The 25,367-nt window shown below is 35.0% G+C and overlaps 2 protein-coding genes across 2 annotated transcripts in view; one reads left to right on the top strand and one right to left on the bottom strand.

Moving 5' to 3' along the window:
• LOC102805364 (heat shock factor 2-binding protein-like) overlaps positions 1-12,773 on the top strand; it is a 31,701-nt gene extending 18,928 nt beyond the window's left edge. The window contains exon 11 of the mRNA XM_078014033.2: positions 11,433-12,773. The gene's annotated coding sequence lies outside the window, so the exon portion shown is untranslated. The remainder of the gene's footprint in view (positions 1-11,432) is intronic.
• On the bottom strand, positions 897-19,892 carry LOC100368996 (uncharacterized). The gene is made up of 7 exons (XM_085499376.1): positions 19,530-19,892; positions 9,140-9,380; positions 7,064-7,289; positions 6,051-6,176; positions 5,591-5,819; positions 3,712-3,850; positions 897-3,409 (listed from the first exon to the last, which is right to left on the bottom strand). The coding sequence occupies exons 1-7, from the start codon at positions 19,673-19,675 to the stop codon at positions 2,957-2,959; spliced, it is 1,560 nt and encodes a 519-aa protein (XP_085355502.1). The 5' UTR covers positions 19,676-19,892; the 3' UTR covers positions 897-2,956.
• Positions 19,893-25,367: the final 5,475 nt, after the last annotated feature.

The raw sequence follows: 25,367 nt of genomic DNA, 5'->3' as shown, positions 1-25,367 counted from the left end.
TAGTTTTTAGGGTAATATCAGTGCATATTAATTACCTAATTTGCATAATTAATTAATTTCCAGCTTTTGATGTTTCAAGTAGTAAGCGTTACATTTCAATGAAACTTGGTACATAGATACTCAAGGACTATGCAGAGATTAGTTTTTTTGGGATAAATATTTGTACATATTAATCACCTAATTTGCATAATTAGTTAATTTTCAGCTTTTTCACAGATATCTCAAGTACTAATCATCACGTTTCAATGAAACTTGGTACATAGATCTTTTAGGACTATCCTGCAAAGACCTGATTAGTTTTAGGGTAAATAATTGGGCATATTAATTACCTAATTTGCATAATTAATTAATTTTCAGCTTTCACACTGATTTCTCAAGTACTAATCATCACATTTCAACGAAACTTTGTACATGGATGCTGTAGGACAATAGACTGAATAATCGTGGGTTCAAATCTGTACATATTAATTACTAATTTGCATAATTAACCACTTTTAAGCTATCACACTGATATCTAAAGTACTAATTATTTCATTTCAATGAAACTTGGTGCAAAGATGCTCTAGGACAATGTACAAATGGGATTAGTTTGGGGTTAAAATCCGTTTATTTTAATTCCCTAATTAGCATAATAATTCATAATTTTTTTTGGTTCCAATCACATTTCAATAAAACTTGGTACATAGATGGTCTGTTACATTGCACAGACCTCATTAGTTTTACACTCAATCCTGTTCATATTAATTTTCTGATTTGCATTATTAGTTTTCAGCTTTTCCATCACTATCTCAATCAAGTACAAGTAATTTTGAATTATATTTAATGTGTCTTCAATACTCTCAGCACATGGGAGTTCTTTCTAAGCTTTCTTTGATTGAATAATTGAGAACAAAAAATTCATCATTTCTCATATGCTTTAATAGAAGCCACAACCCCTCTGTTGCGTTGTACCATTTTAATATAAGTTGCGGTTTCTAATACAGATTTTACAGTACTGAGTATTATTAAAATAGATACCACTGATATTAGCACATTGACGGCAAGAATACCGCAATACATAATGTATCTTATCCAGTGTTCTGCTCACTCAAAGCATTGCAAAAAAGCTTGAATTTCATGTCACTGATTTCACAGTGGTATCAACACATTGCTGTCCTCAGCCAAAAGTCATACTAAAATATGTACATTTGTAAAAATGTATTTGCATTTCCATGCTTTGAACACCTTATCCTGGAGGATTGTTCTGTTACCTGTCAATGTCTACACTAGAACAGAAGCCATTTGAGTCGAAGCATATATACAAGGCAGATGCATTAAAAAAGAATTCAACAAACAAGCTGTATCTGATTGGTCTGATTGTTATAGTTGGGTAGCCAATCAGACACAATCTTGTAAGTAACTTTGCATTGTCTCTCAGAAGCTGGCATATGGCCTTTGACCTGGGTGCACTTGTGGTAATGTGTCAGATCGAAGGGTACAACATAACACATGATGATGAATCAGAATTTGAAAGCTTCTGAACTAGTTTAGCCTCTGAAACGTACGTAATCTATACTTTGTTATCAGGTGACTTATTCTCCCAATCCCATTGCACATGAAATCTTTCTGTGGATAGATTTATCATCTGTAAACATGGACGGAAAGGACACTGAATTCATAACACAACTCTCCTATAAAACATACTGCTGCACAAAACAAACTCAAATTTTATTTGTTAAACATTTACTACAAAAGTTATAACACCTTGTTATTGCTAAGTTCTTGACTGTCTCACAGAAATACAATTTGTAAAACTAAAATCCTATCAAGATTATATTGCTATAAGTAAACACAGACACCTGACACATTATAGGTTTGTTAGGCCAAGTATGAAACACAAAGTAAGAAAATATTGGTCTATGTTACATGGCTTAATTTGCATGAATACTGTTATTAATTTGAGGTAATATGAGGATACCTCAAAGTATGCACAAAGACAGTACAGTGGCAGTATCGACCGACGCGCAGCATAGGTCGATGCGCGGCGTACTGTCTCAGCACATACTTTGAGGTATTCTTATAATAACTTTATTATTATACATCTTTTCCTCCAAGGATACATCTTGGGAATGCCAAAATCCAAAATGTTTATAACAGAATCAGCGAACTTCTTTGTGATGGCAGCCATGTGTTTTTATCATTAGAGGACGCTTACATGCGTAATCATTCCATAATTGAAATTCGCATTTCCTCATATGGTAGGGTGAAAATACCATGTAAAATACCGTATAATTAAGGCACAATGTAACTAATGGCGTTATGGTGACAGATGTATAATAATCATTATTTGGCACTGGTTATAAGGAAACATGATATTTTACTGTGAATAAAATACAAATAGTCAACTACATCTCAAACTTTGATTTAGCAGAAAAGGCTGGCAATACTGTAATAATATTCAACATTCTTCAAATTGAGTAAGATTCACTGAGATCAAGTTTCACTATTTTGATATGTAACACATGTTATGCTTAGTTTGCATGTAAAGCCCAGTGAATAATGAAATATATTGTAGATAAAGTCCTTGATGTTTCTGGTCAAACTTTTTAAAAAGACGATGTTGCAAATTTGATCAATTTGTCAACAGTTGGCGCTGTGCACTAGTGCACACACTGACCAGAAACAATATTTATTTACATACTGATATACTGTAAAACATGTCTTTTTAGCTAGCATGTTATTTTAGCTAATCTGTAATTTCACAAATTCAAAATGTAGCAAATTTAACAGAAAGAATGAGATTGTTGACACTTGAGGTAAATTAAGATTGTGTAAATTCAAACATTGACTCAAATTTGCTAAGTTGTATGCAGCTATTTCAAGATCCTATACAGCATACCAGTATATACAGGGTTTTTTTAAAATCAAAATTCCCTTATGAAAGATTTGTAGTCACCTGATGAAAGAACTGATGTATCTAATGAGCTCCAATGGGTTTTTCAAGTCGATGTCTGTTCCTTTTCTCTTCTCGTCGTCTTCTAATCTCCTGCTGTAGTAAGAATGTTTGTGATGGACACATTGGGAGTTTCAGACTTTTATACGTCTCGTTATGTACAGTAGTAAAGTCCTGTTTTCCATCTCTTGCAATTGCTTTATCTTCTGGTTTGAAACTTTTAACGGCTTCTCCTTTCTTGGGTGTGAATGTTTCTTTAGTTGTTGTTGTTTTTCTCATTTCTCCTTTAGGTGGTATATAGATATTAGCCTCGTTAAAGTCCCCGTAGCGTATTCGTGGTTGTACGCCCCAGTCTTGAAAGTGTTTCATATTCATTGTGCGGCCATCAAATTTACCTTGTTCTCTGGTTGCTGTGTGTTCTGGGTTCATTTTCGGAGGATGGTAATTTGCACTCACATCAATGGGCTTGTAATCAACCTATCAAAACAAACAGTGATTGCATGTCAGGCTATCTAGGTATGGTAGTTGAATTTACAGTGGATTTATTGGTGGTATACTGTAAAATACTTTATTTTCGCTTGGAATTAATTTTCGCTGTTTTTGCTGAAGGAATGATTCATTCATTAAAATCCAGCTTATTTTTATGAACAGTTTGGTTTCAACATTTTGCACATTTTTTCTGTACCACTTTTGAATAAATGGATTTAATGGCTACATGTCTTAATTAAAATTGTGTTTGTGTGCGATGAAGAACACTGATTTTGGCATTTTTTACTCACCTTATTTGATGTCATAGTTTCAAATTTAACAGTAGGTGGTTCATACGTGTCAACTTCTTTCTTCATAGATTCGACTCTTGGATGTTTACGCGTATCAATACCTTGAAATTCATGACGTTGTTCGGTTGAAAAATCAGTTCTATTCAGGAAAAACAAATAAATGTAGATATTGATTAGGCTTTCATATACTCTGTGATTGATTGATTGATTTATTGATTGATTGATATATATGTACAACTTTGTATCCATACTGAGTGAGATAGTAGCTGATGGTATACAACTTACTTTGTATCCATACTGAGTGAGATAGTAGCTGATGGTATACAACTTACTTTGTGTCCATACTGAGTGAGGTAGTTGCTGATGGTATACAACTTACTTTGTGTCCATACTGAGTGAGATAGTAGCTGATGGTATACAACTTTGTATCCATACTGAGTGAGATAGTAGCCTATGGTATACAACTTACTTTGTATCCATACTGAGTGAGGTAGTAGCCTATGGTATACAACTTACTTTGTATCCATACTGTGTGAGATAGTACCAGATGGTATACAACTTACTTTGTGTCCATACTGAGTGAGATAGTAGCTGATGGTATACAACTTACTTTGTATCCATACTTAGTGAGGTAGTAGACTATGGTATACAACTTACTTTGTATCCATACTGTGTGAGATAGTACCTGATGGTATACAACTTACTTTGTGTCCATACTGAGTGAGATAGTAGCTGATGGTATACAACTTACTTTGTATCCATACTTAGTGAGGTAGTAGCCTATGGTATACAACTTACTTTGTATCCATACTGTGTGAGATAGTACCTGATGGTATACAACTTACTTTGTGTCCATACTGAGTGAGATAGTAGCTGATGGTATACAACTTACTTTGTGTCCATACTGAGTGAGATAGTAGCTGATGGTATACAACTTACTTTGTGTCCATACTGAGTGAGGTAGTAGCTGTTGGTATACAACTTACTTAGTATCCATACTTAGTGAGATAGTAACTGATGGTATACAACTTACTTTGTATCCATACTGAATGAGATAGTAGCTGATGGTATACAACTTACTTTGTATCCATACTGAGTGAGATAGTAGCTGATGGCATACAACTTACTTTGTATCCATACTGAGTGAGATAGTAGCTGATGGTATACAACTTACTTTGTATCCATACTGAGTGAGATAGTAGCTGATGGTATACAACTTACTTTGTATCCATACTGAGTGAGATAGTAACTGATGGTATACAACTTACTTTGTATCCATACTGAGTGAGATAGTAGCTGATGGTATACAACTTACTTTGTATCCATACTGAGTGAGATAGTAGCTGATGGTATACAACTTACTTTGTATCCATACTGAGTGAGATAGAAGCTGATGGTCTACAACTTACTTTGTATCCATACTGAGTGAGATAGTAGCTGATGGTATACAACTTACTTTGTATCCATACTGAGTGAGATAGTAGCTGATGGTATACAACTTACTTTGTATCCATACTGAGTGAGATAGAAGCTGATGGTCTACAACTTACTTTGTATCCATACTGAGTGAGATAGTAGCTGATGGTATACAACTTACTTTGTATCCATACTGAGTGCGATAGTAGCTGATGGTATACAACTTACTTTGTATCCATACTGAGTGAGATAGTAGCTGATGGTATACAACTTACTTTGTATCCATACTGAGTGCGATAGTAGCTGATGGTATACAACTTACTTTGTATCCATACTGAGTGAGATAGAAGCTGATGGTCTACAACTTACTTTGTATCCATACTGAGTGAGATAGAAGCTGATGGTCTACAACTTACTTTGTATCCATACTGAGTGAGATAGTAGCCTATGGTATACAACTTACTTTGTATCCATACTGAGTGAGATGGTAGCTGGCGCTGGTACAGCAGCTCTTGGTGGTAATGGTTGACTTTTATAACCAGGGAAATCTCTCATATATTTGGTTATTGCATCCAGTTTGTCTCGTCTATCTGGTTGTTTCATTTGTTCAATGTGTTTGATTTTCTCGGCTTTGTGTCCGGGTCCCATATCCTTGTATGTGTTGTTGTGTGTTGTCGCATGGTCAAAAGATCCTACAAAGATGGAACAGAGTTTTGCTTTAATTTCAACGGAATCAAATTGTTATCATATTGAACATTTGGTTGTTGTTCTTCAAATCATCATTTTGCGGAAATTACTAGAAGTGTAATTTATTATAACCTATGCCGTGTTCATGTTGATGGTTCTGTGATGTTTTCTGTAGAAAACATTCTTATTTAAGCAAGTGACATCATTCAATTGAAAATATCAATAATATTTCATACCTTCTATTTTAATATTCCCGTCTATTTGAATTATTGGTTCTCTTTTCTCTCCTTTATATCCAGGATAATCTTTCTGTGTAACTGATCTAAGTTCACCAAGTTTAGCTCCAGGATATAAAATAGAACCTACAAATAAACAGCGATTAATTCATTAAGGTGTTGGGCCTTTAATAAACAGTGAATAATTTATTGAGGGGTAGGGCCTTGGTTGTTGACTTCCCAAAATTTAGTATGTATGTTTGGGATTCATAATAATATGAGGTTATTACGAAGTATGCACGAAGACAGTACAGTGGAAGTATCAACCAGCATACAGGGAAGGTCGATGCAATGACGTCCTGTCTGAGTGCATACTTCGCGGTATCCTCGTAATAACATTATCATTATACATCTTTTCCTCCCAGGAATACATCATGGGAATGCCGAAATCCAAAATGTTTAGAACAGAATCTTCAAACTTCTTTGTGTGAAGTCCAATTAAACTCTTGTGGCAGCCATATTTGTTTTTATTATTAGAGGACGCTTATGCACGTAATCATTCCATATTTGGAATTCACATTTCCTAATATGTTAGGATGAAAATACCCAGTGCAATAACACAAAATTACGGCATGCTGTAACTTATGGCGTTACAGTGACAGATGTATTAATAATAAAACAGACAATTCTGAAAGTAAGTATGATCATGACAGAATATGCGTTCTTTAGTATCCTTGTAATAACCTTATTGTTACTATACATCTTTCACATCCACATATTGGTGTAGGAAGTCCAGGACTTAGAGGCATTTTCCCACAATGAACATTTTTTTCAAACACATCTGCCATAATGGAAATATTGCGTTATGGTTCCATATTTTGAGTTTACATTTCCTAATATTGTGTAAGATGCAGATGTTACATGTAGTATTATGATATGCTGTAACCTATGGCAACATATGTTATTAATATTATGATTATTATGTATTATAAAAATGTTTGGTTTGGTAAAAAGTCAATCTTCAGAATAATCACCTGTAAATGTTGGTAATTCACCAAATGTGATTGGAGGTTGTGGTACCCATGCTTTGTAGTGTTCTTTATGTGCAGTTCTTGGGTCAAACTTGGCTGATGTCTGTCTTCTACTCTGTGTTTGTGGTCTTGTGTATTTGACTTCAGGGAATGACATGTGACCAGGATATGTCTCTTTATACACAGTGGATGGATCAAATGGCATAACACTTGGCTCATATCCATTCTCCTGTCAAAACAAAAGGATATAGTGATGCAATCCCCTGAACATGATTTTTCCATATGGTTTGTTTAATTTCTATCTTTATGTACCGTACTGGACCACGTTAGTGCCCATCCCCCACTTTTTTTTACCGTATATTCGTTCAAATTCAGCAAAGATAATAACTATTTGTTAACTACGTTTATATACTGGTATTTTTTTAAACAAAAACTAGACATTTATAAAAATCTGTTTTAATTTCTATCATGATAGAGTAATTGTATACCTTGAATAAAGTAAATTTTCAAGACACATTTAAATTCCCTTGCAACTTGCGTGAAACAGAATTTTAAAAATCCAAAATGCACACAATTCAGACAATATGGATAAGTTCCTGTCCACAATTTTTTCAGACCTATAAATATCCATCATCTTATACTTTACATGCTAACTTCCAAGCACAATGAAAATGTTCTTCTCTTAGTACTGTACCTAGTAGTAGTGTGTCTTTTATGTGATTTAGTTACTTCTTTTTGTTATACTTTTATTACAATTAGCTAAAATTGAGATGTAGTTTCACAATACGGCGTAATAAAGTTATTATTATTATTATTATTATTATTATTATTACTATAATGTCAGTTGATAACCTATGCAGTTTTTTATTTATTTTTTCCAGTGTTTAAAATAACACATGCAACAACAGTGGACAATTCATTCAGATTTTGTACAATAAAGTCTGATTTACTTTTAAACTTACTTGTCTGTAATTGCATGTTGCCTTTATATTTACTATATATAATCAGAGGTACATTACTTGGGGTTTGCAACGCACATAGTACTGTATGGTGACATCATGTCAAGATCCCATTCAAGTCTCATCTCGTAGATAGCGAGACTGGTGCTACGACCTTCTGACATGACATAGGCGGTTTGTAATAAAACAATAAAACATGTATTACCACATTCATAGTGAAAAAATGTAATACATCGAAAATGTACAGAAAATATAGTTATCGTAATCCGTCATAACGTGAGCAGCTATTTTGATCCACCCGGACATCCCAGTATCCTAGTTACCTCGGGCATGCGCATTCGAATTTTTCTGAGTTGGAACACTTATGTGAGAGCGAGATTGAAACGGGATCTTGGTATCATGTCACCGTAGTTGCAAACCCCAAGTAATGTACCTCTGATATAATCTATTAAGGTAGAAGCCTACTCATAAATTAAAAAAACCCAGAATTTATTCATTTTGCAATAAATTGTACTCCAAGGCAATATAAGGATATTGACCTAAAAAAGTTTAGGGTCACAAGCTATTTTTTCAAGAAAATGATGGTTGTATTTTAGTGGAAAGTCACCAATTTGACACTATTATAACACTTTTACTACAGATTCCTATGGCAGAGGTATTATGCAATATCTCAAAATCTAGCCTGATGACATAGGCTGAAAAAATAATATATTGTTAATGATGGAGTACTTTTGGTTGTTCTGAATTATTTAAAAAATCCGGGTTTAAAAAGTGTCAAAAAATGCAATTTTTGTGTTCTACAGAATTGTTTTAAAAATAGCAATTTTCAAAAACTATTAGGATACGTTTCTCAAAAAGCATAACTGTAACACACAAAATAATGCTATTTCATTGTACCATGAGATATTAGCTTCATGATTGTACATAATAAACTAATGAACATTGTCATGCGATTTATGACCAATTTTGTCAAAAATTATGACTAGGCTTCTACCTTATGGCAAGTACCAGTAAAATTAAGTTACTATTCAGTTGTCTGAATGGCAATTTTACAGGACTATAGGACTACCTGTCAAGCTCTGGATTCTAAATATTTACAAATGTTACCATGACTACTTACTTGTTTGATAAGTATTCCTCTACCACTCATACTTCTTGGTATATAATCTGTTCTATTGCTTGTAGTAAAATCCATTTTTGGTGGAGCTGGATCTCTGGCTGTGGGTGGTGGTCTGATTGCATCAGGACGATGTGTACCAGGATGGGGTCCAAAAGTCACTGTATAGTGTGTTAAACTACAGTCTTGGTCTACTTTGGGTTTAGGACGTTTTCTTCTGCAGTCTTTATGATGCTTGTGTCTCCTATTAAAACCAAAAGTTGTATAAATGTCAACATTATTCAGTAATCTGAAAATATTATATTTTAAAATATTCTCCTAATGTCAAATAGGTTGATGTTAAACCATTCCTTTATATTACACACATCTCTCCATCTTTCATTGAATGTATAAGCTACATAACTGTACTGTGACTCAGTTATCACTGAAACTAACAACCAGAGCTGTTCATATTACTGTCTAATGTACATTCAACAAACAAGTGGATGACTTCTTGAAAACCACCAACCCTTTGATACTTGGGGAGACTCGGTCATAAAAATAGTAGGATGGTCTTAGATAGGGATTTTATGATATACAAAGTTTATTCAACTAACTAGACTGTTAAACCAAGCAGAATTTGAATTATTAGATTTACTGAGGTGGTTGGTTATTTTTGTTCAGAGATATTTTATATAATATTATTTATTTTCTATTGGGGAGAGATTTTTCAAGGTACTGTTTGATCTCAGACCCACACATTTTAGTGGTTTGGTTGGAGTTTAGTTCAGACAGTTTTTTTTCAGTTGTAAAGAAGGTATTAAGAACTTGAATGGTTGCTTATAGTTGTTGGTCTAACTCTGTGTAATTCATACTAGTAACTATAACTAGTAACAAATGGGTTGCTTATAGTTGTTGGTCTAACTCTGTGTAATTCATACTAGTAACAATAACTAGTAACAAATGGGTTGCTTATAGTTGCTGGTCTAACTCTGTGTAATTCATACTAGTAACTATAACTAGTAACAAATGGGTTGCTTATAGTTGCTGGTCTAACTCTGTGTAATTCATACTAGTAACTATAACTAGTAACAAATGGGTTGCTTATAGTTGCTGGTCTAACTCTGTGTAATTCATACTAGTAACTATAACTAGTAACAAATGGGTTGCTTATAGTTGCTGGTCTAACTCTGTGTAATTCATACTAGTAACTATAACTAGTAACAAATGGGTTGCTTGTAGTTGCTGGTCTAACTCTGTGTAATTCGTACTAGTAACTATAACAGTGAAACATAATACAACTAGCTAGGCTGGCTTGTCATTACCCTACAAGTCATATTGATTGATATATTTTCACAATAGATGCATTGTCCTATCACACAATACCTATTGTAAGAGTAAACCCCACATAACAATACATTTCTGTACATTGTCCACAGATAACACATACCAGTGATGTTTCATAGCAACAAACCATTAAATAATTATTTGTGTCTGGTCAAACCTGAATAGTCGTTATGGTGTGCTAAACTGGCTGTAAACATTTATGATGCATGTAATATACAAATAAATAAAAAAAACATGTGTACATGTACAGTTGAATTTACAGGAAAGTTAAACCAACAATCCATAAAAGCCATATCTAATTCCTACATATGAGATGGATCAGAGGGAACATGTGTTAGTTAAAAAGTGTCTGACAAATTTACTACAAAATAACATACACTAGGATTGTCTATGTATTTAATACACAAGTTATTCAGTTTAAAGTATAATTTACAGGAAAGTGAAACCAACAATCCATAAAGGCCATGTCTAATTCCTACATATGAAATGGATCAGAAGGAACATGTGTTAGTTAAAAAGTTTCTGACAAATTTACTACAAAATAACAAACACGAGGATTGTCTATGTATTTAATACACAAGTTATTCAGTTTAAAGTATAATTTACAGGAAAGTTAAACCAACAATCCATAAAAGCCATGTCTAATTCCTACATGAACATGTGTTAGTTAAAAAGTGTCTGACAAATTTACTACAAAATAACATACACTAGGATTGTCTATGTATTTAATACACAAGTTATTCAGTTCAAAGTATAATTTACAGGAAAGTTAAACCAACAATCCATAAAGGCCATGTCTAATTCCTACATATGAAATGGATCAGAAGGAACATGTGTTAGTTAAAAAGTGTCTGACAAATTTACTACAAAATAACATACACTAGGATTGTCTATGTATTTAATACACAAGTTATTCAGTATAAAATTGTAATCTTAGTAAACATCAACTGGAATGTTTTCTTTGTTCTAGATTCAGTCAAGTTTTATGCTGAGCACCTTGAGACTGATGGTTTACTGCAAGTTCATACTTCAGATGGGCCATGTTCAATTTTTTTAGAGAGTTTATCAGATGAATTCCAAATACCATGAAACTTGTCTTTTTATCTAACATGTAATTTTAGAGTTTGGCTGATGTAGCAATAAGTCTATTACAATGAGATTGATAAATAACAGTTCTACTGAGTTGATATTGAGATCAATATTTTTAGAAATATGTAATCACGTATTTGAAATTATTAACATTTAAGTATTCATGGTAATTTTCATGTGAATTTTTAATGTTTCATAAATTCATTCAGAATTTGTTTTTTTGCTATTTTTAACATTAGATTTGCATAAACACAATTACTGTGAAAATAGAGAAAAATATAGCTTTACTGGATCTTTCTAAAAACCAAATATTGAGAAGTTTACCTAGAATGTGTTCATGATGTAATTTTTGAATTTTCAAAATGCCATATTTTCAATTGAATTATTTTGATAATAATAATAATTATCTTCATTATAACTGTAAACAAATTACAATTCTTCTTTGGTTTGTTAATAATGAAGTCTTTCGCTTTTCTTTTTTAAATCTAGTATGAGAAACCGAGTTGTTAAATTACTACTTGTTTTTTACTAAAAGCATTGTTAGTGTATCTGATAACTTGTTTGAGTATTAATTGTCATCAACATTCATTGTTGATTTAATTCTTTGTAACTATATTCACACTAGTGTTTTTCTGTCACTAAAATTCTAATAAATTGACAGAGAAATAAAGCATACAGTGAGTGAGTTTTGGCAACTTTGCTTTACTAGTGCAGAACTCCATGTATGCGATGGTCTACAATTCCAGGATATTTTACTCAAGAATGAGTTATATTCATTGCTTATGTGATGTTATAAGTAGATGGTAAGTCTGTTATTTCTATTAATTTTCGTTTCCGTACAGAATTTAATGTCACTGTTGTGTCTCCTGACTTTTGCGAATATGAGTCCAATGTTTGAGACAACGTGACAGGCCTGTGTGACCATCTATCATATATTAATGTGCTTTCCTGGTGTGACCAGGCCCGTTCAAACACAAGCTCCTGCGAACCTTGACCAAGATTCTCCCAAAGTCTCATCTCGACAAGTGGATTTAGCCTTCCTCTTGAGGCTGTGGCAAACTCACCCACAGTACAGTGTATTTACTGCAGATATCTGTTATATAGCAATTATTTCAATCTTTGTCCTGTATGTTTTCACATTAGCGCTTTTAAATTATTAAATCAAAACTTTTACCCTTAGCGATTTAGACATAAAATCGTCCAGGAAACCAGAAACATACAATATTGGACTTTATATTTGTTGACCTGTATTGAGTCTGCATGACACATGAGTTCTTTCGGGTCAGTATTTTAATATATGAGCACACTATTGCTGTAAGAGAGTATGAAACGACTTTTGAAAATTGTCATGAATCCTAGACACAAATTTGTAAATGTATAACTAACTGACTGACAATAGCATTTGTCAAAATGATGAAGTATGGTCCAGTGCTGGTGAGATTATCTGAAATAATGAGAACTCCTATTAGGTTCACTCAAGTTTATGAATTCTGTTGAACCAAGTCATTATAAGACTGCTAGACATAGACCTAACTATGTACTGATTTATTGGGATTTAATTATATATGTGATCCTGGTTGCCATGACAACATTAGAGACTCTAGGACTATTAAAGAGTTTAAGTGGGCATTAGCATCTATTGTTCAATTCAGTTTAGGTAGTTCACCTGCATATCCACTTTGTGGTGCTCATTGGACCATTTCATTACCATATTTATTGCCTCCCAATGTTCTTTTGCAGTTTTGCTCACATTCTGAGATGTTGCATGCTGCCGTATCAAAATATCATTTTGTATTTTGACATATTTAATGCGTATAACAATTCTGGTTGTCAGTGTGCATAGAAAGAACACAGATTATGCTCTCAGTACTTAGGATGTATGAGAAAAAAGGGGTAATGGTGTGATTGAGAGGGTGGGTGAGAACTAAGGGAAAATGGTGTGACTGAGAGGGTAGGTGATAATTAAGGGAAAATAGTATGACTGAGAGGGTGGGTGAAATAGTAGGTGAGAACTAAGGGAAAATGGTGTGACTGAGAGGGTAGGTGAGAACTAAGGGAAAATGGTATGACTGAGAGGGTGGGTGAGATAGTAAGTGAGAACTAAGGGAAAATGGTGTGACTGAGAGGGTAGGTGAGAACTAAGGGAAAATGGTATGACTGAGAGGGTGGGTGAGAAAAAAAGTAAAATGATATGGCTAAAATAAAAGTTGATAGCCTGTTCTTGTGTTACTGAATACATTGAATATCCCTACCACAGACAATAATGTTCTGATGATGTTTCAGTAAAGCATTTTTTTAGCTGTAATTTTTTTTGTATCTACCTTCCCTGCAAATTTCTTATGATCAATCCCATAGCTTAGTAGTTATTTAAGTTACTTCATTTCTGCAAACCACAATATTGGAAATATTTTGCCTAAGAATGCATGCAGCTTTCCTCCACTGTTATATATACCTGATAATAACCCTGTGTGTACATGTGCTGAGGGTCCTGAACTGAACATTAACATCCAGGACAAAAGTTTGTGTAATAAATAAAAAATAAAATAATAATTGATTTGCACTTGATAGGATAATCGGTCAACACATACAGTATCAAACTCACAATGGCCTCAATCTAGAAACAGAGTATCCAGTGTGTTGACCTACATGCAGTTAATGTTGTTACTATGCCAACCAAGTATATGTGTTTGGTCAGTGATCCATGGCACTAATACTGGTATAGAAAAACCCACCATGAATATTAACTTACACTAGAGTGGGTTTCCACTTTCACAGGGCAAATTTAGTGATTGTATTGATAGGGTATGGGAAGTAGAAGCCACTTGATTGGTTTGTTCTGTGCATGAAAGGAATGGAAACATGACCTATACACAATAGAAAATATATTCTGTACACGTGCAGACAATCTTTTCAATCTAAAAACTGCTCTATTTCATTTCTGTCAAATAAAATAATCTATATTACATATTGTATTATGGTATTACTTTGCTGATAGCTAAATTAATAAAAATAAATATACCAATAAAATGCATTGTTTCCACCACAAACCAAATTTACTGTGGCATGTTGTTTTCATTTTTTAACATCTGATTGTTCCTGGTTCTGTGTGAAATTTTATTGCTAGAATTAAATTTTGTATATATTCTCTCAAATTCTACACCCCCCTCCATCATGTCGAATGGATTATTCCTTATGGTTTCTGTGTGAGGATCTACTGCCCACTGTATTACTAGAGATTAGATATTTTTGTACTACCCCAGGTACTTACACTGGACACAAAAAAATAACTGACCAGTGTGTTTGATTTTATTCATAGTACTAATACAATACTATAGTTTCAACTCCTATCGCCTGGGGTCAAAACTCATTGCACAAATAATAAAAACATGCACTCAATAAAAAGGATTCATTTAAACGGAAATTTATTTTCCACTATGTTGAATTTTGTGAATGATGCTCATTTCCTTATAAGTAAAAGGAAATTGAAGTAAGTTGAGTGATGTGAATAATGGATGACAAGTATTCATAAGATGGGCTATTATACAGTGATGTGAATAATGGATGACAAGTGTTCATAAGATGGGCTACTATACAGTGATGTGAATAATGGATGACGAGTGTTCATAAGATGGGCTACTATACAGTGATGTGAATAATGGATGACAAGTGTTCATAAGATGGGCTACTATACAGTGATGTGAATAATGGACAAGTGTTCATAAGATGGGCTACTATACAGTGATGTGAATAATGGATGACAAGTGTTCATAAGATGAGCTACTATACAGTGATGTGAATAATGGATGACAAGTGTTCATAAGATGGGCTACTATACAGTGATGTGAATAATGGATGACAAGTGTTCATAAGATGGGCTACTATACAGTGATGTGAATAATGGACAAGTGTTCATAAGATGGGCTACTATACAGTGATGTGAATAATGGATGACAAGTGTTCATAAGATGAGCTACTATACAGTGATGTGAATAATGGATGACAAGTGTTCATAAGATGGGCTACTATACAGTGATGTGAATAATGGATGACAAGTGTTCATAAGATGGGCTACTATACAGTGATGTGAATAATTGATGACAAGTGTTCATAAGATGGGCTACTATACAGTGATGTGAATAATGGATGACAAGTGTTCATAAGATGGGCTACTATACAGTGATGTGAATAATGGATGACAAGTGTTCATAAGATGGGCTACTATACAGTGATGTGAATAATGGATGACAAGTGTTCATAAGATGGGCTACTATACAGTGATGTGAATAATGGGCAAGTGTTCATATGATGGGCTACTATACAGTGATGTGAATAATGGATGACAAGTGTTCATAAGATGGGCTACTATACAGTGATGTGAATAATGGATGACAAGTGTTCATAAGATGGGCTACTATACAGTGATGTGAATAATGGATGACAAGTGTTCACAAGATGGGCTACTATACAGTGATGTGAATAATGGACAAGTGTTCACAAGATGGGCTACTATACAGTGATGTGAATAATAGACAAGTGTTCATAAGATGGGCTACTATACAGTGATGTGAATAATGGACAGGTGTTCATAAGATGGGCTACTATACAGTTATGTGAATAATGGATGACAAGTGTTCATAAGATGGGCTACTATACAGTGATGTGAATAATGGACAAGTGTTCATAAGATGGGCTACTATACAGTGATGTGAATAATAGACAAGTGTTTATAAGATGGGCTACTATACAGTGATGTGAATAATGGACAAGTGTTCATAAGATGGGCTACTATACAGTGATGTGAATAATGGATGACAAGTGTTCATAAGATGAGCTACTATACAGTGATGTGAATAATGGATGACAAGTGTTCATAAGATGGGCTACTATACAGTGATGTGAATAATGGATGACAAGTGTTCATAAGATGGGCTACTATACAGTGATGTGAATAATTGATGACAAGTGTTCATAAGATGGGCTACTATACAGTGATGTGAATAATGGATGACAAGTGTTCATAAGATGGGCTACTATACAGTGATGTGAATAATGGATGACAAGTGTTCATAAGATGGGCTACTATACAGTGATGTGAATAATGGATGACAAGTGTTCATAAGATGGGCTACTATACAGTGATGTGAATAATGGGCAAGTGTTCATATGATGGGCTACTATACAGTGATGTGAATAATGGATGACAAGTGTTCATAAGATGGGCTACTATACAGTGATGTGAATAATGGATGACAAGTGTTCATAAGATGGGCTACAATACAGTGATGTGAATAATGGATGACAAGTGTTCACAAGATGGGCTACTATACAGTGATGTGAATAATGGACAAGTGTTCACAAGATGGGCTACTATACACTGATGTGAATAATAGACAAGTGTTCATAAGATGGGCTACTATACAGTGATGTGAATAATGGACAGGTGTTCATAAGATGGGCTACTATACAGTTATGTGAATAATGGATGACAAGTGTTCATAAGATGGGCTACTATACAGTGATGTGAATAATGGACAAGTGTTCATAAGATGGGCTACTATACAGTGATGTGAATAATAGACAAGTGTTTATAAGATGGGCTACTATACAGTGATGTGAATAATAGACAAGTGTTCATAAGATGGGCTACTATACAGTGATGTGAATAATAGACAAGTGTTCATAAGATGGGCTACTATACAGTGATGTGAACGATGGACAAGTGTTCACAAGATGGGCTACTATACAGTGATGTGAATAATGAATGACAAGTGTTCATAAGATGGGCTACTATACAGTGATGTGAATAATGGACAAGTGTTCACAAGATGGGCTACTATACAGTGATGTGAATAATAGACAAGTGTTCATAAGATGGGCTACTATACAGTGATGTGAATAATGGACAAGTGTTCATAAGATGGGCCACTATACAGTGATGTGAATAATGGGTGACAAGTGTTCATAAGATGGGCTACTATACAGTGATGTGAATAATGGACAAGTGTTCACAAGATGGGCTACTATACAGTGATGTGAATAATAGACAAGTGTTCATAAGATGGGCTACTATACAGTGATGTGAATAATGGACAAGTGTTCATAAGATGGGCTACTATACAGTGATGTGAATAATGGACAAGTGTTCATAAGATGGGCTACTATACAGTGATGTGAATAATAGACAAGTGTTCATAAGATGGGCTAATATACAGTGATGTGAATAATGGATGACAAGTGTTCATAAGATGGGCTACTATACAGTGATGTGAATAATGGATGACAAGTGTTCATAAGATGGGCTACTATACAGTGATGTGAATAATGGATGACAAGTGTTCATAAGATGGGCTACTATACAGTGATGTGAATAATGGACTAGTGTTCATAAGATGGGCCACTATACGGTGATGTGAATAATGGACTAGTGTTCACAAGATGGGCTACTATACAGTGATGTGAACGATGGACAAGTGTTTATAAGATGGGCTAATATACAGTGATGTGAATAATAGACAAGTGTTCATAAGATGGGCTAATATACAGTGATGTGAATAATAGACAAGTGTTCATAAGATGGGCTACTATACAGTGATGTGAATAATGGATGACAAGTGTTCATAAGATGGGCTACTATACAGTGATGTGAATAATAGTCAAGTGTTCATAAGATGGGCTACTATACAGTGATGTGAATAATGGATGACGAGTGTTCATAAGATGGGCTACTTTACAGTGATGTGAATAATGGATGACAAGTGTTCATAAGATGGGCTACTATACAGTGATGTGAATAATGGACTAGTGTTCATAAGATGGGCCACTATACGGTGATGTGAATAATGGACTAGTGTTCACAAGATGGGCTACTATACAGTGATGTGAACGATGGACAAGTGTTTATAAGATGGGCTAATATACAGTGATGTGAATAATAGACAAGTGTTCATAAGATGGGCTAATATACAGTGATGTGAATAATAGACAAGTGTTCATAAGATGGGCTACTATACAGTGATGTGAATAATGGATGACAAGTGTTCATAAGATGGGCTACTATACAGTGATGTGAATAATGGACAAGTGTTCATAAGATGGGCTACTATACAGTGATGTGAATAATAGACATGTGTTCATAAGATGGGCTAATATACAGTGATGTGAATAATAGACAAGTGTTCATAAGATGGGCTACTATACAGTGGTGTGAAAAATGGACTAGTGTTCATAAGATGAGCAACTATACAGTGATGTGATTAATAGACTAGTGTTCATAAGATGGGCTACTATACAGTGATGTGAATAATAGAAAAGTGTTCATAAGATGGGCTACTATACAGTGGTGTGAATAATGGACTAGTGTTCATAAGATGAGCAACTATACAGTGATGTGAATAATAGACTAGTGTTCAAAGGATGCATTGAGTGACCTCCTACTCGCTACAATGTGGTAACCCTTGTTTGCATTGAGTGGAGGTAGTTTAGGATAGTAATTTATTTACAGTAGTGCAAACATTGTTACCCCCCTACTCCCTACAATGTGATGACCCTTATTTGCATTGAGTGGAGGTAGTTTAGGGTAGTAATTCATTTACAGTAGTACAAACACTGTCCATGGGTCATATTTGTAGTAGCAATCATTTGGGGCGCGATGAAAATTTATTTCAAGTTTACAATTGACTAATTACTGCAGTAAACAATTGGACGCGATGAGTGGTCGTTTTAAGTCTTTCAGTTTGTTAATTGATGTAAAAAGGGATCAGAGACGGCAAATGAGACGACGTGATTAGAAATATATGGGTGGGTGGACATGCGTCCATTTTAATCATGAAAAGGATATTGTATCATGACGATAGGAGTGCCAGCTATACGCAGCAAATTTAATTAGCCTGTATACAAACCATTTCACACCTGTTGTTGTAGCTTTGAAAACACGCACACGATTGTTGCCTAAGTTCACGAATATATATAATGTACTCACCCACAATCGCATATCTCACAGAAACATATAAAGTCTGGAAATTCTTGTTGCATTACGGCTTTTACTTCGTCTTCAGACAGACCCAGTCCAAGACTACTAGCTCGGCTGTACCCACGAGTACTCACTCGACTTGCGCCACGACTCATCTTGGCGAATCGCACTCTAACTAAATTAAGGAAAGAAACAACGACAAACTTGAGACTAAGCCTTGCTATATCGTGGCGTTCGGTATCACGACGGTTTAACCTTACAATAAAACGCGTAATGGCCAGCCACTGCTCATGAATGACAATCAGTCATCGTGAATTTTCCAGTCTGAGGAAGGTTTCACCTGTTAAACTATTAAACAAGCCGACGACAAGAACCAGCTTTGTTGTCGTCTGTGGTTACTAACATGACAACAAGTGTCGCTGCTATTGTTTACACCTAGCAACGCATCTCATTATTTCCGCCTACTGTGTAATCTTTGCACGTTGATTATGGCTGTTGCATCATCCTCCCACCGGGGATTGTTAAATGGCACGCCCCCATAATCCTTCGCAGTATGACATTATTAGCGTGCTAGCGCTCTGCTGGATCGACCGTGTCTTCTATACAAACCTAAATGATGTGCAGCAATAAAGGCGATAATAGAAAACTTAGAAAAGCCTATCACGCCCTATGTGACGACAAACACGGTCTTAAAATTGTCAGAAATTCCACCCGACAATCTACTGGCATCATCAACATCGGGGGCGCTATGTTTAAAATTATGTACCAGTCACGCTTTTGCTTCTGTTCGTGGAGCGATTTTTCACATATTTGCGAAGTGGGAATGCAACTTCACTCGTTTAAAACGTCAACATGTCAATGAAAATAAAACAATAAATCCTAATTGCAGTTTAGATACAAATACGCCAAGAATTTGGGCATTGGATGGAGGGTTTGAATTTTATGTGATTATCTAAACATTATATGGCTTCAATACAGTGCTGATCTAATGTCCGAAATACAGTGCTGATCTAATGTCCGAAATACAGTGCTGATTTATTGACCAAAATACAGTGCTGATCTAATGTCCGAAATACAGTGCTGATCTAATGTCCGAAATACAGTGTTGATCTAATGACCGAAATACAGTGCTGATCTAATGTCCGAAATACAGTGCTGATCTAATGTCCGAAATACAGTGTTGATCTAATGACCGAAATACAGTGCTGATCTAATGTCCGAAATACAGTGCTGATCTAATGTCCGAAATACAGTGCTGATCTAATGTCCGAAATACAGTGTTGATCTAATGACCGAAATACAGTGTTGATCTAATGACCGAAATACAGTGCTGATCTAATGTCCGAAATACAGTGCTGATCTAATGTCCGAAATACAGTGCTGATCTAATGTCCGAAATACAGTGCTGATCTAATGTCCGAAATACAGTGTTGATCTAATGACCGAAATACAGTGCTGATCTATTGTCCGAAATACAGTGCTGATCTAATGTCCGAAATACAATGCTGATCTAATGTCCGAAATACAGTGCTGATCTATTGACCAAAATACAGTGCTGATCTAATGTCCGAAACACAGTGCTGATCTAATGTCCGAAATACAGTGTTGATCTAATGACCGAAATACAGTGCTGATCTAATGTCCGAAATACAGTGCTGATCTAATGTCCGAAATACAGTGCTGATCTAATGTCCGAAATACAGTGCTGATCTAATGTCCGAAATACAGTACTGATCTAATGACCGAAATACAGTGCTGATCTAATGTCCGAAATACTGTGCTGATCTAATGTCCAAAATACAATGCTGATCTAATGTCCGAAATACATTGCTAATCTAATGTCCAAAATACAATGCTGATCTAATGTCCGAAATACAATGATAATCTAATGTCTGAAATACAATGCTAATCTAATGTCCGAAATACAGTGCGTCACATTTCAAGCTGAAAAGTACCATTGTTTCAATACCATTTCTAATGTCCGAAATACAGTACTGATCTAATGTCCGAAATACAGTGCTAATCTAATGACCGAAATACAGTGCTGATCTAATGTCCGAAATGCAGTGCTGATATGATGTCCGAAATACAGTGCTGATCTAATGTCCAAAATACATTGCTGATCTAATGTCCGAAATACAGTGCTGATCTAATGTTCGAAATACAGTGCTAATCTCATGACCAAAATACATTGCTGATCTAATGTCCGAAATACAGTGCTGATCTAATGTCCGAAATACAGTGCTGATCTAATGTCCGAAATACAGTGCTGATCTAATGTTCGAAATACAGCGTTGATCTAATGTCTGAAATACAGTGCTGATATAATGTCCGAAATACAGTGCTGATCTAATGTCCGAAATACAGTGTTGATCTAATGACCGAAATACAGTGCTGATCTAATGTCCGAAATACAGTGCTGATCTAATGTCCGAAATACAGTGCTGATCTATTGACCAAAATACAGTGCTGATCTAATGTCCGAAATACAGTGCTGATCTAATGTCCGAAATACAGTTATGATCTAATGACCGAAATACAGTGCTGATCTAATGTCCGAAATACAGTGCTGATCTAATGTCCGAAATACAGTGCTGATCTAATGTCCGAAATACAGTGCTTATCTAATGTCCGAAATACAGTGCTGATCTAATGTCCGAAATACAGTGTTGATCTAATGACCGAAATACAGTGTTGATCTAATGACCGAAATACAGTGCTGATCTAATGTCCGAAATACAGTGCTGATCTAATGTCCGAAATACAGTGCTGATCTAATGTCCGAAATACAGTGCTGATCTAATGTCCGAAATACAGTGTTGATCTAATGACCGAAATACATTGCTGATCTATTGTCCGAAATACAGTGCTGATCTAATGTCCGAAATACAATGCTGATCTAATGTCCGAAATACAGTGCTGATCTATTGACCAAAATACAGTGCTGATCTAATGTCCGAAACACAGTGCTGATCTAATGTCCGAAATACAGTGTTGATCTAATGACCGAAATACAGTGCTGATCTAATGTCCGAAATACAGTGCTGATCTAATGTCCGAAATACAGTGCTGATCTAATGTCCGAAATACAGTGCTGATCTAATGTCCGAAATACAGTACTGATCTAATGACCGAAATATAGTGCTGATCTAATGTCCGAAATACAGTGCTGATCTAATGTCCAAAATACAATGCTGATCTAATGTCCGAAATACATTGCTAATCTAATGTCCAAAATACAATGCTGATCTAATGTCCGAAATACAATGATAATCTAATGTCTGAAATACAATGCTAATCTAATGTCCGAAATACAGTGCGTCACATTTCAAGCTGAAAAGTACCATTGTTTCAATACCATTTCTAATGTCCGAAATACAGTACTGATCTAATGTCCGAAATACAGTGCTAATCTAATGACCGAAATACAGTGCTGATCTAATGTCCGAAATGCAGTGCTGATATGATGTCCGAAATACAGTGCTGATCTAATGTCCAAAATACAGTGCTGATATGATGTCCAAAATACATTGCTGATCTAATGTCCGAAATACAGTGCTGATCTAATGTTCGAAATACAGTGCTAATCTCATGACCAAAATACATTGCTGATCTAATGTCCGAAATACAGTGCTGATCTAATGTCCGAAATACAGTGCTGATCTAATGTCCGAAATACAGTGCTGATCTAATGTTCGAAATACAGCGTTGATCTAATGTCTGAAATACAGTGCTGATATAATGTCCGAAATACAGCGTTGATCTAATGTCTGAAATACAGTGCTGATCTAATGTTCAAAATACAGTACTGATCTAATGTCCGAAATACAGTGTTGATCTAATGTCGGAAATACAGTGCTGATCTAATGTTCGAAATACAGTGCTGATCTAATGTCCGGAATACAGTACTGATCTAATGTCCGAAATACAGTACTGATCTAATGTCCGAAATACAGTGTTGATCTAATGTCCGAAATACAGTACTGATCTAATGTTCGAAATACAGTACTGATCTACTGTTCGAAATACAGTACTGATCTAATGTCCGAAATACAGTGTTGATCTAATGTCGGAAATACGGTGCTGATCTAATGTCCGAAATACAGTACTGATCCAATGTCCAAAATACAGTACTGATCTCATATCCAAAATACAATGCTGATTTAATGTCCGAAATACAGTACTGATCTAATGTCCGAAATACAGTACTGATCTAATGTCCGAAATACAGTGTTGATCTAATGTCCGAAATACAGTGCTGATCTAATGTCCGAAATACAGTACTGATCTAATGTTCAAAATACAGCACTGATCTAATGTCCGAAATGATTTGTTGATCTAATGTCCGAAATACAATGCTGATCTAATGTCCGAAATACAGTACTGATCTAATGTCCGAAATACAGTACTGATCTAATGTTCGAAATACAGTACTGATCTAATGTCCGAAATACAGTGTCAATATAATGTCTGAAATACAGTGCTGATCTAATGTCCGAAATACAGTGCTGATATGATGTCCAAAATACATTGCTGATCTAATGTCCGAAATACAGTGTTGATCTAATGTCCGAAATACAGTACTGATCTAATGTTCGAAATACAGTACTGATCTAATGTCCGAAATACAGTTTTAATCTAATGTCGGAAATACAGTGCTGATCTAATGTCCGAAATACAGTACTGATCCAATGTCCAAAATACAGTACTGATCTCATATCCAAAATACAATGCTGATTTAATGTCCGAAATACAGTACTGATCTAATGTCCGAAATACAGTACTGATCTAATGTCCGAAATACAGTGTTGATCTAATGTCCGAAATACAGTGCTGATCTAATGTCCGAAATACAGTACTGATCTAATGTTCAAAATACAGCACTGATCTAATGTCCGAAATGATTTGTTGATCTAATGTCCGAAATACAATGCTGATCTAATGTCCGAAATACAGTACTGATCTAATGTCCGAAATACAGTACTGATCTAATGTTCGAAATACAGTACTGATCTAATGTCCGAAATACAGTGTCGATCTAATGTCTGAAATACAGTGCTGATCTAATGTCCGAAATACAGTAAGTCACATTTCAAGATAAAATGTTCCATTGTTTTAATACCATTTCCACATTAGGAACACGTACAATCCTCTACACCTGTCCATTGTCTTATTCTGTATGCCAGACCTAGGGTATCCTCGGGGGCGGAGCTACGTCACAGACGTTCTATACCACGTATTTCTATGGGCTTTGTGCGCGCTGCTGTGGAACCGCGGTGGAGCCGGTGAAAACTCGAAAAAACAACACAAACTCAACTTTGAAGTAATCCTGAACAACCAAATGCATATATGTTACACACGTAGGGCTAATCTTGTTACACTGTTCAGGGGACTCTCAACAACCATTGCAAAGTACCGTTTTCTGCGAGTTTTTGGTCTTTGTTTTCACCGCGAGGGTTGCCAGGCGGTAGAAAATGCCCGGATGTCCGCCCCGAGGATATATCTTGTTTTGTGTACCTTTAAAGTTGTTCAAGGAGTTTAGATAATTTTCAGGATTGTTATTCTTGGTTTTGAATATCTTTTTGACTTTTAGACTTGATTTGTTTAACATGTTTATTCATTCAAGTTTAACTCGTCAATATTTTATAGCGTAATGTGTTAAGTTTTTAATCTGTGAATTGTCTATTTTACATATGTTTTATCCATTCTCACACCTTGCTGTCACTTATTGTGGAATCTTTTAAATTAATTAGATTATTAAATACAATTTTCAACCATCTGCAAGCTTTTATGTGGCATAAATGTTTGTAATTCTTTAGTTTCATATTTTTTTAAATGGTTTTAAGT

Source organism: Saccoglossus kowalevskii, chromosome 5, assembly GCF_978046115.1.
Source record: "Saccoglossus kowalevskii chromosome 5, keSacKowa6.1, whole genome shotgun sequence".
In the NCBI taxonomy this organism is placed as follows: Eukaryota; Metazoa; Hemichordata; class Enteropneusta; family Harrimaniidae; genus Saccoglossus; species Saccoglossus kowalevskii.
This window is presented reverse-complemented; position numbering and strand designations above follow the sequence as displayed.